At 44.1% G+C, this 11,991-nt stretch overlaps 1 protein-coding gene across 2 annotated transcripts in view; it reads right to left on the reverse strand.

Moving 5' to 3' along the window:
• TMTC1 (transmembrane and tetratricopeptide repeat containing 1) overlaps window positions 1-11,991 on the reverse strand; it is a 136,060-nt gene that overhangs the window by 88,858 nt on the left and 35,211 nt on the right. The window contains exons 5-6 of one of the 2 annotated variants that reach the window (XM_009332902.1): window positions 3,383-3,464; window positions 2,302-2,405 (exon numbers count right to left, since the gene is read on the reverse strand). The exons of the other annotated variant lie outside the window; for it this stretch is intronic. Of the exons in view, the coding sequence (XP_009331177.1) occupies window positions 2,302-2,405; window positions 3,383-3,464 (186 nt within the window). The remainder of the gene's footprint in view (window positions 1-2,301; window positions 2,406-3,382; window positions 3,465-11,991) is intronic. 2 annotated transcript variants of the gene reach the window in all.

An 11,991-nucleotide genomic window follows, 5' to 3' on the forward strand; every position in this document is an offset into this window, starting at 1 on the left:
TGAAGGCTCATGTCGGGAGACTAGGGTTAAGGTCAACAGAAGCTCAGGACGCAGCTTCTTTCTAGATCATACAATGCCCAGACAGTGAGGACAGGGACTATCACAGAAGGTCAGCAACAAGATCCACGACAGGGAAAGTGGCAGGTACTGAACTGCAGCAACACACTGTCAGGGCCCTGATGAGCCTCACCTGGCCCCACACCTAATGCCCATTGCTCTAGGAGCCCCATTTCAGATCAGCCCTGTCTCCCAGATGGATCTTGGACCTGTGCTGTAGGTAGCTTGTCTCCTGAATGGACCCCCACAGACACATGTTCTTGCTTGTCCTTACTCCTGCCTCTCACCCTTTCTCCTGGATGGACTTTGGGCCAACGTCACAGCCTTGCCTCCAGTCCTGTCTCCTGACTGGACCCTGACCAGGATTCAGCAACAAACCTACTTTTCAGCTTCTGTTCTCAGGACCCGTGCCTGAGCATCAGCCATGGGAGGTTGGGTGCTAGATCAGCAGGGAAGGAACTGACCAGCTAAATTTAACTCTGCATATTAGAAAGCCACATAACAGCTCGCATCCGGGCTTGCCGAAAGGATGGGTTTTCTGGATGGAAGGTACAGGCTTCTGAGTAAATTGTCTGAAGTGAGGATTAAGATCATGCTCAACACAAGTGGAAGAGCTGGGATAACTACAGGGTTTTAGAATCCCTCCAGAACAATAATACTGGTTTTTACTGGCAAGGGTTTCCTTAATTAGGTTTGGAGCAGGTAGGTGTTGCTGGACTGCAGGTGAAGCCAGGGCTGCTGCTGGGACCAGGGAGGACCTCAGCCAGCAGCACTCTCACTTGTCTTTCATAAGGCTGTTAGTAAAATCCACAAATGCCGGTGGTAAAAATAGTCACTGTTTCATACCCCAAGAATGACTTAGCTTTTGGGTTTAAAAAAACCTTCCCCTGTCATTACAAGATGTAAAGAGACAAACACACGAAAGACATTTGCAGCACAGAATACATAATTGGAGTCAGGCCAGGATCATTTATGACTTGATGACCCCCATCTCAGCATAAACATATCAAAAAGAGACAGCAGCAAATCCTTCACACTGTGCCGCACAGAGTCTGGCATTAATGACTCTGCCAGAAATGCTGCGAACAGATCAGAGCTTTCCAAATCAGACAATGTGCTTCTTGGAAGCACTTTTAGCCTTGATGGTAATAGGAGCTGTTGTCACATTATCATAAAGGTCTCCCAAATGAGATCCAGTCCGATTCTGCAGCAGATGTTGAATAAGGATTGCTTGATCTTAACCTGTGTCTCAGCTGCAATTCCACTGTTGGAATGAGGAGGCAGCAAGGCCAGAAACTGACACAGAGAGACGAGGACTGTTCCCATTTTCATTTGAGACATCAGGAAATTCTTCCAGAAGCCTCCAAAGTGTCTTTCCCCAGTTCAGTAGCTGACCAGACCAAACAGTTACGCGCATGGCCCTGTCTTAAGAGGAAATCAACTTCCTACCACCTTCTCAGAGCACTGGTCTGGTTAGGTCTGGAGGCAAGAGCTAAGTCACAACTGCCACTGCCTTGCTTGTCTGGCCCCGCAGAGCCAGAGGGATGTGCTATCAGCCCACCTAACCACCCACCAGGTCCCAGGCAAGGAAAAAAAAAAAACATTTTTACAAAATCTAAGCATTTATGTATCTTTAAAAAAAAAATAGTCATAAAATAACAAAAATCTGTTAACACAAATTTCAGGTTCGTTGTTTTTAATTAATCCATGGCAGCCCATCCTATGCTTAGCCAGAGCTGTGCAGTACGCTGTGCCACCGGGGTCCTGCCTTCCACCTTCACTGATCAGCTGCTGATATTCCACCAACAGACACGGTCATCCCCTTTTTATACAAACTTCAGCTGAAGCCGAAACTGTGAATGCTTGCATCCCATACCTCAGGAGCAGCCAGTTTTAAGGTTTAGTATTAGGCTTCAGTCACTGCGCTTTCTGGTCTATCCCAGCCGAAACCAGGACACGTGCTCAGGCAATTAAACTATATTCTTTGGGCTTTGCATAAACATAAGCCCACATTTTTCAGTAAGAAAGCATCTGTAATATAACTCTACAGGGCCCGGAGAGTGCTTTGGGGTTCAAATAATGCTGGTTGCTTTATATCCTAGACAGAGCAATAAGGAGGAGTAATTAAGTTAAGACAACAAAACAAGTCTTCTCATTTGCCATCTGTAAAACATTTTAGTGCAGGGAAAAAATAATGTCAAGACTACACTTTTGAAAACTTCTGTTTGATTAGTGGCATTGTACCTCGTCAGCAAATACGGCGAGAATGAAGCTGGATTGTCCTGCTCCGAAAACATCGGCATGGATCCTCCCATTATCCAGAGGCGGAAATACAACACAAGAATCACCTTCAAAGAAGAACATCTCAGTTAGCAATGCACTAGTAAGAAGAACTAAGGCCTCCAGCAATATTTTGTTGTGATAGCTCTCCATGCTCTGCTCTGTGCCTAGAAGTGAGTCAGCTCAGCGGTTTAGGCAAAATTCAATTTTGCCACCCCATGCAGGGTGACAAACATGCCAGCCCTCAGCACAGACAGCACGTTACGTCGTGTGTGTCCCCTTTCATGTGTTCATTACTGACAGCTACCCATGACAAAGGCAGCATTTTGAAGGACAAATCAGTCACCCTGCTGCAGCTCAGACTGCAGAGTTTTGCTATTGACCTCTACCTAAATACAGAGGGGAAAAACATGGCTGATGTCTTAAAAGCTATTATCGTTCACTCATGCTGGCGTAGGTCTAAGGACAGGCTCCATCGGTGTTTCTCATGCTGTGTAATCCTAATCCCTGGAAGGAATTCTGCAGGCTGGCGCTCCTCTACCTTTCTGGGAACCACTTGTCAAGGGACAAGCAAGGGGATCCGGCTCCTAGAGCAGCACAGGGAGCTGCACACCCAGCACACCCCCGTGGAGGTGCTTGTTCTCTCCCCTGCAACATGTCAAGTCCTGCTTGGAGTGCGCCAAGCAGCAGGTATTTGCAGGCAGAGCTTTTCTTGTGACTCTTACAAGCCCTGCACTGAAACTAACAGCATGCCACTGAAAAGTCAGCCCAGCGCCAGTCAGTCCCCCTGTATTTAGGGCAGGAAATACTTGCAGACAATTACATGGTCGTAAGGGCAACCACTATAAGTTAAAAGAACATTTGAACTGAAAACACAGCAATATTCTTGTCTCTGCCCAGCTGAAGTTTTCTAGACTATTTTCCAAGACTAACTTTGTATTAAGATCTACCATCTAAGCTTTCCGAGTCTTTTGGGATACCACCACGCAATGTTCATTCTCATCACATAAAACAGAAATACATGGTCAAGTCTATTCGTACTTACGTAGCTTATCACTAAAGCAGCTCTCTTCAAAAAAGGCCTTGCAGTATACAAGAAATTCTGGTTGTTATTTGCAGTCAGGTAGCTGAAATATAAGGAAACAAATATTTTTTTAAATACTTTGAAACAATAACTCCTTTTTCAAACTGGAAAAACAGCTGTACATTGTTTTAACCACCCTAAACATGCAGTAATAATGACATCACTCTTACTCTTCAAAGCTCTTTCCACATGACTTAAGTAAAATATCGAGACCACTTCAAATAATGCACACTATAATACATTGCAGTTTCCCCATCAAAATCTGTTTTGTTTTGGTTTTTTTTAAATCATCAATTAACTCCTTAATCCTCGGAAAACCCCCACGTGTGTCTCACTAAGATTGCTGTCTTTAGACTTCCAGAAGACTACACTGAGACACGTTTTTAAAAGGTCACCCAAACAGAACAATTCAATTTTAGGCCATGATTAAAATGCAAAACCTCCTCGTTCCCAGCTCTCTGCTCAGTCTCTAGAGATGGGAGTAACTGTCTAGCAGAACTGAACTTATTTTAAGCATATTTTTTTTAAGTGTATTCTGCACGCTTAAGTTTCATTACAAGTCTGCTGAGAAGGTGTTATGATAATTAACTGCACAAAGACAAACACACAGGTGGCTTATTGTTGTAGGAGCATTCATAAAAACCTTCCTGTTTCTCAATGAGTAAAATTAAACTGTATCTGGAGCCAAAACTACACATTTATTTTAATATAGAGTAGAAGCACTTGCCAAATTCTAAGGAGCTTTCTTAATATAACAAGCGGTGCCATACCTATGACATTAATTCAATGATAATTCCATTTCTATTGAACCTTACAGAGGCTTTGTCATTGTAATAAAGCAATGAGAAATAAAAAGAAATACAGAAGAGACAACAGGAATATTTTAAGCATGTAGGAGCTAGAAAACTATTGAAAAAATGACAAATAATTTTAAGAAGTTATAAATATCAAGTAAACAAAATAAATTCAGAAGGAAAACATTTGCAGATTCCTCCGTATAACATACAATCAGTATCAGGATAGCCTATTTAAATGATTTACAAAAACTGCAGCATGAATCACAACACCTGCACACAAGTTACCTTTCCAAGCATGAAAGCATCACACATTTCTCCCGTGAACATCCAGCATATAAAATGCATCTTATTTCCTCTCCAAATTCCTCAAGACAGTCTATCATCTGATTGCTTCCACCCTTCAAGTCTTCGAAAAAACAAGATTGCAGCACTTCCTAATGCTGCCAAGGGTCTTTAATATCTGGCTTTTTGTTCAAATTTTCTATAGTAGGAAGTTTGCAAGCCTGGTCACCATGGCAAGATGGAGAAAAGATTACACTGCAGACAAAAGCACCAGGGGCAAAGCCAGCAAGAAACAGAGTCAGCATTTAACGAGAAAGAAGTACATCTGGGTGCTCTCTACAAAATAACTGCTCTTCAGAAAACTTTCCCTAAGTGTTGTGCCTAAAACTTAGGAACCAAACCATACGTTGTAAAGCAAGCCAGATGACTTTCACTCTTCAGTGTCTACTTATTTACAAATGTTGACATTTAAGCACCAAATCTGACTTAAATGTTAGACTAGTCTTCAAGGGCTGAACTCCGCAAAGTGCAAAGTTTTTTGAGCTCCCACTGATTTTAATCAGGCTCCAGCAAGTACAAGTGAGATGAAACTAAGCCTTCAGCTTTCTCTCTCCATGAAAGGTCAGGTTGGCCTTCAAGTGTTCACCATGGCCCTGCTCCAAAGCCCACTAGAGCCAAAGGGAAAGACTCTCGGTGACTTTAATAGCATTTGGATCAAACCCCAGTCTTTTGTTCCCTACTGGAACCTTTTATGAAACTCAACCCCCTCGTGATTTGCAGCGGGAACAGAAGTGTTGGGTTGCATTTTGTTTATATTTTTATGGGTGGAGGGAGGAGAGCCCTCCATTAATTACACCGCCTGACTCTTTTCAAGAACCTGTTTTCACTCGCTTGTCGTTTTAACTAACTGCAATACTTTGGGCAGAAGTATTCCATTACAAATATTTGCTTTAGGTAGAATTATTCTGGGAAAAGATCAGCCAGAACAGTTCAGCTTCTTCTCCAAGACTTCAATTAGAGACAGAGGCGCACTTTTATCGGTGTCGTGAAGTCTGCCAACTTCATCCTTGAGAAACTGCATCACCTTGCACCAGTGACCTAAAACTCATGAGGCGGCCGTCATCTCCGAGCCACATGTTTGCCACTCTCCAGAACAGCCACCCACAGTCAGGCAAGCTACAAGCTCGGGGGGCAGCACCTGTGGGGAGGGTGCGACATGCAGACCCCGCTGCTTTGCCATGCCTGGCGGGGATCTGGCTTTTAACAGGTCAAGTTTGCATGGAAGATGTTGCAGCTGGAACAACTGCTAGGGACAACAGGCTGTTTGTGAAGGCAGCCCTTCAGGGAGAAGGGTAAACTGCATTTTAGGCTGCTGAGGCTCAGGAAAGCGCGTCTCTGCTTCAGGGCCTTGCAAACACTGGTTTAGGTCTGGAGACCACCATAGAGGAACGCTCATCATTACCATCTCTCTGTTCCCTCTCAAGCCTGCCCTGAGGAGAAAATTAAAGCCAGAAAATGAAGGTAAACGGAAGGCAGTAGCTGCTCTTTCGTCCTTGGCAGTACAGTGCAGGAACACTTACTCTTTAAACATCTTGACTTTGACTATTTTTGTCTGCCTATGAGTAACTAAAATGCTGCCCACATCTCGCACCTTCCTTGCAGCAAGCATAACACCATGCAAGCTACCAAACACAGTTTCAAGGCACGAGTTTATCTGCAAGTCAAAGTTAATTTGAAGTGCTCCACCTAATTGCAGGGTAGCTCTGGCCCCTGCAGAGCAGCCCTTTTGAAAGCATTTCAGAAAATCCTGACAGGCCCCTTACAGTTTATGTTGTGGAGCAGTAACATCTCCAGGAAAAAAGAAACCCCTGCGTTGACACCAATGTGCTGAAGAGCAGATAGGCAGCAAGCAAAAAGGAACCAGAATGAAAGCAATGGGTAACTGGAAATGCGTGAAGCAAGAGAGTTCAGAGAGCCCTGAATTTTCTGATCCTTCCTCCAAATGCTTTTGCTACTTTGCAGCTTCAGTTAAGAAATGTTTCTTTTTGCAATAGTTCAATTAAGAAGCAAAGCTTTTCCATTTTGAGAAAGCTGCTGTCCTGAAGTCTATCTGGAAACCACGAAAGATAACGTGGTTCATTGCTTGGTAATCCAGCTGTCTGCCCATCAGATCAACCTGTAGGAGTGGCATAAACGTATGGGTTATGCTCAATGCATCAAAGCTTTACAAGAACCATGTGGTTTTCCAGACTACCTTATTGAGGCTCCTACTTGTTTCAGGAAAGGTAAAACATCTCATGTCTGGTACAGGTGAAGAACAATACACAGTTTATGTATTAAAATCAAATGAACTGCGAATGGGACCTGGATGAGCAAGTTTGCTAAATGTCAGTGACACACAGCATGTAAAATTGCAGCAGCATTTTACATGTAAAATTGCAGCTTGCAAAAACATCTTAAGTTATGTTGAACTTCGCGCAGACAACCTTAAGATCAGCCAAAGCTCTTTATTTTGTCTTTAGCTAGGACAATCAAAGAAATTAGTATTACAACAGTCAAACTGTTTTATACCCATTTTAAACAGCTGTCTTGTATAAAGTCATTTACAGGTCAGATTTCCATGCATTTGCCAACCACACCAGGCTGCCAAACGTCCCACTGTTCATGGGAACCACTCCCTATCACCTGCTCCACCCCAACGAGCATAATGTGGCTCCCTGTGCCAAAACACACACACATGCATTCATTCCCACGTGAGAGCAGACATGGGACATATGTAGGAACTACTGATGGCAGCTCCGCGCAGCAAAATGCTACCTCCAGAGTAGGCGAACATTTCAAGGCGTGGGTCTCCCAGATTTTCATAATGAAATGATAAAATTAGAGGAGGAAATCCAGATCTCCAGGTTTGCTAAACAAGTGTGAAAAGAGCCCATTTGGGCAGAGGTTCCACCTCTGCTTTGTGCCAACTTTCCCACAAAGCAAACCAGCATGTAATTGCCTACTTGCTATCTTTTAAACGCCTTTCAGGAATACTCCCTGAAGCAACCAGAATCACAACAAACAATAAATCCAAGAAATGCTTAATAATGCAGGGACTTCTCTCACACGGTTCGAGCGGAGGCCAAGACAGATATTTGGCAGCTCCGGCTTCCTGAAAAGCACGGCTCATCCTGCAATCAGTTACATCATCACAGCACTCAGAGGTTTTATAATTGAAGACAGCAGGGTAGGTGGCCTAGTAAAACTCAATACCATGCAGTTTACAGGAATGTAAACTTTGTTGGTACCAGATGGACTCTGTGTTAATCAAAACAAACTTCTCTAAGAAGCAGGCAGCTTTTTTAATTTCCCTGTACCATTGGAGGCATCTAGAGTTCACAGAAAGGAGCAGGGCAGCTCCTCAGCTGCCGTTCATTGCCACGGCTGTGTGAGCAAAACACAATATCACAAACCAGTATCGGCAACACATTTATCCCACGCTGTAGCTGACTCAGCTTTGGTATAAAACGTGAACTCGCTCTTGTGTTCTCTTTGAAGGCTTTCTCAAGGGAAGCGAACAAACAATTAAGATGTATGATGGATGCTCCCCATCGGGGACATCTAAAAGACCACGGTAAGTACGCAGTAGAACAAGCTTTGGTATTTTGAGAGCTTGTTTTGTCCAGGTCCCTCTGTTGTGAGAAGATCATTGCTCCCATTTACATTCTTCTCAGGAAACGGATCCAACTCCCAGCAACCACCAGTGTTTTGAACTAACACTTTCAAAACCCTAATACTAAAGGAAGGCATTAGAAGGATGAGTATAAAAGCAAGGCTGTTAACTTATTCTTAATTATTGATAACAGTAAGACACCTCTAATCAAGACATTTTTAAACTTAGAAGGGGCTATTTTAAGTGAATGTCAAAGCTTTAGGTCATTGGTAGATGCACATCTAACTCCAAACCAGTTTGACAGACTCCCCTATTGAGAGTGCAGAATTTTTGCAGGAGACGTAATTTGTCTCTAGAGACCATCCTTACCTTTTCTAATTAAATATGACTTCCTTATAATCTGTCCAGCCAGCTACATCTTATAGTGCAGAAGTATCGTTTCAACCTAGCTCAGCCCGTATTCCTCCTTGAGGACAACCATCAAGGGCCAAGTGTACGAGATATCCCAAGGAGAAAACAGGAGTGAGAAATCCATCGTGGAGTAAAAAAATTGAATAAAAAAAAGAAAAACTAATACATTCCAGATACATCTGGATTTTTAACTTGCTTAAAATACCCGTGAATGCAGGGAGATAAAATACAAGTCATAGCTACAGGTTTTGCAAGGAAGAAAGAAAGACAAGCCCTCCTTCTTCCCTCTTTAGTCTTGACATTCCCCACAGCGTATATGTGGCATCATTGCTCCTTATCTCCCCGGAGAGCCCTAAACCCTAGCCACCACTACCCACGCAGACCCAGATGCATAAACACACACGAACAGAAGCAGTTTTACAGACTCTTTAGGGGGCCATAGAGAGATTTTATGAAAGTCACAGCTGTTTTAACTCATTTGCACTGATAATGGCACATATTCTTCGTGTACATTTTCAGATGTGACCACAAATTTGGGGCTCTTGCTGTTTATTGGATTTTTGGGAGAAGCAGATCAGGGCATTACTGCATTGGCATATACAGCAGAGAAGGCAATCCCACTCGTGGCTTTTCCTTATTCTTTTAGGCAATACGTACCTCATTCTCTGTGGGATGAAAGTGGAGGAAGAAAACTGGGAGGAACAGGGAAAGGCAGAGAGGGAGGCACAGCAAGGGATCAGGAATAGAAGGAGAAAAAAGGAAAGTAGCAAAATGCACTTAACGGATCAAAGATGTGACTAAGAAGATGAAAAAGGGCTTCCCTTCATACCAGACATTCCACCGACGCGACAAGGAGACAAGGTGGAGCAGGGCTAACAGGAAAAATAAGACCTCATGAAATCACAGCCACCTTCCGCCAGATCTCAGGAAACCGAAGCACTGTGCCTGCAATTTAAAGCTTCCATCGATTTCAGCCATTTTATTTCCTCTGCATCACACACACCTGAGGCATTGAAATCCACCGTTAGGCTTGTTATTCCCTGTCCTAGCCCAGTTAAGGGCTGGTATAGAGGTATTTCAAGTAACTGCATTATAAGCAGCACTGACAGCAGCTTTGGCTGCTCCACACATTCAACTACAAGCCCCTATTTTCAGCTCCTTGTTCTTTTGACAAGCTTTATTCATTCAGGCTGAAAGTTTTCCCTTCCAGGAGCTCGTGTCAAGCTGAAATTGTTTTCTTCCTTGAAAGTATCAGGTAAAACAGTTAGGCTGTTCCTGAAAAAGCAATTAGAGAGATTTGCCCATATCAACGAAGTCATGCAACCACTTTGCTGGGAAAACTTCAGTGGTTCCGTACTTTCGAGCAGGGATTTGAAATTTAGTAGAGGGACAGCAGAGATGCTCTTGTTGTTGCTTTCAGCAACAACTCACTCTGCTTCTGGGCACGGGAAAAGCCACTGGGAAAAAAAAATCTCCATTTGCAACGCTCACTAGAGATTTGTATCAATTCCCCAGGGTCTCTAGCCCTACCGAACACCATCTAGCAGGAGCCTGCAGGAACAGCATCAGGCTCTCCTTGCATTGCTCCTGCAAAGCCATTGAGATAGGAGACACTCTCTCCTGCAATGTCTGTATCCAACCTGGAGGAGACCATTTGCTTGGACTGCAGAGGGCTGAAAATTTGTGTCTGAAGAAGAGGCTATGTGAGTATGTGTTACAAGGAACAGAGGGGATAAAGGAGAAATAAAGGAAGGTAGGCACAAAGAGGAATGGGATGGGAACAAAGAGGAGCCAGGAAGGGGAGAAAGGAAGAGAAAGATGGAGATATTCAGACCTCTGCTGCTGTCAGAGATCCAGCAGCAGTATCCAAGAAATCTGCTGCCACTGAAGCTCCGTTCACTTGTGTCCCCAGTGAGCACTCAGGAGCTGAACTGCGGCACCGGAGGCAGGAAAAAGCCCGCCTTCCCCAGAGCAGCTCCGCTTAAGAAAGCAGCTGTGCTTTCGACAAACCAATCCAGCACAAGCAGACGGACCCGAAAACACAGAGGATAGCCAGGACTCCTACAGACTGACTGCTGCCCTTGTGTCTTCGCACAGAAGAGAGCTGGCAGCTCTCGAATACAGCCTTCCCCAAAACACAGCACAGTGTCCATGGGCCACGCTCGCTCCGCAGGGCCAGGCTTGGTAAAGGAGCTGCTTGCAGTCCCACCGTGCACAGGCAGGGAGCGTGGGCTCTGCGAGGTACCTAAAACATGCTCCCTAATCACAAAAAACTAGCTTACTCGTCAGCTTTTATGTGAAGAGGGGAGGAGGTTATCCTCCACTCATGCACAAGGCTCCGTTATCGTGAGTGGAAATTATTGAGGCGTCCCTGGGAACCAAGTGTACTAGTAAAAATTTACAAACAAGCCATAAAAGATGTGGAGGCCTGCTGCGTTGCTTTGACGCTCTCTGTAAAGCATTTCATGTCAGTAAACACACACTGGTCCAACTAGTCTGCTAATTTACAGAAGGAACGATGGTGGCTTTAAAATTATGTATGTGCAATTAGGCAATTAAGGCTCTAACATTTTGCTGTTGTCTTTGCCCAGGACCCCAGTAAGCAAACTTAAAAAAAAAAAAAAAAGGAGAGGAAATTTAAAAGTTTACAACACGACAGAAGAGGAGGAATAAATCCATTCTATCAGTAAAATAAGGCAGAGAAAGAGCACAGAAATCAACGTCTGTGTGCCTGTCAGTCTCCTTCTGATGAGCCTCCTGCACTTCGCACACGAGAGGAAAGATACACACCTTGAAATAGGAAATAATACCTACCACTGCTAGCAACAGCAAACCATCCTGCATTCAAATACAGCGCCAAAAAAGATCAAATAAGGAATGGGGAAAAAAAAAACCAACAAACAAAGAGAACAGGACAAATCAGAAACCACCATATTCAGGCAGTCTACCTATTTCCCGTGGACAAACACATGGCACCACACAGGCAACCAGCCCCCAGAAAATACGGTGAGGACTCAGTGAGAAGCATAATCCAGCAGTAAATATGCCCGGCAAAGGCAGGAGCCCAAGCACCCAGCCCTGAGGCGGGGATGGATTCATTTGCCCGTACCACAACCATGAGGATATGCTGGGAACAGAAAAGAGATCCCCTAGAGAAAAGGCCCATCACCTCCTCCCTCCTCCATGCACCAGCCCTAAAAAAAAAAAAAGTGATAGGCACTGGTGAGAAGCACAGGGGCAGGTAAGGGTCAGCTGGTCCAAATCCCAGCTCCTGAAACAACTCGTTAAAGAATTTAAATAACTTACTGGTACAGAGTTTGACTTGAGGAAGAAGGGGAAGAAAGCAAACTTTTACAGCTGAGCCTGCTCTCAATCAGGGCAAATGTTCAGTTGTGGGGTTTGGGGTTTTTTTCTTAAATATGATT

Source organism: Pygoscelis adeliae, unplaced genomic scaffold, assembly GCF_000699105.1.
Source record: "Pygoscelis adeliae isolate BGI_AS28 unplaced genomic scaffold, ASM69910v1 Scaffold38, whole genome shotgun sequence".
Classification (NCBI taxonomy): domain Eukaryota; kingdom Metazoa; phylum Chordata; class Aves; order Sphenisciformes; family Spheniscidae; genus Pygoscelis; species Pygoscelis adeliae.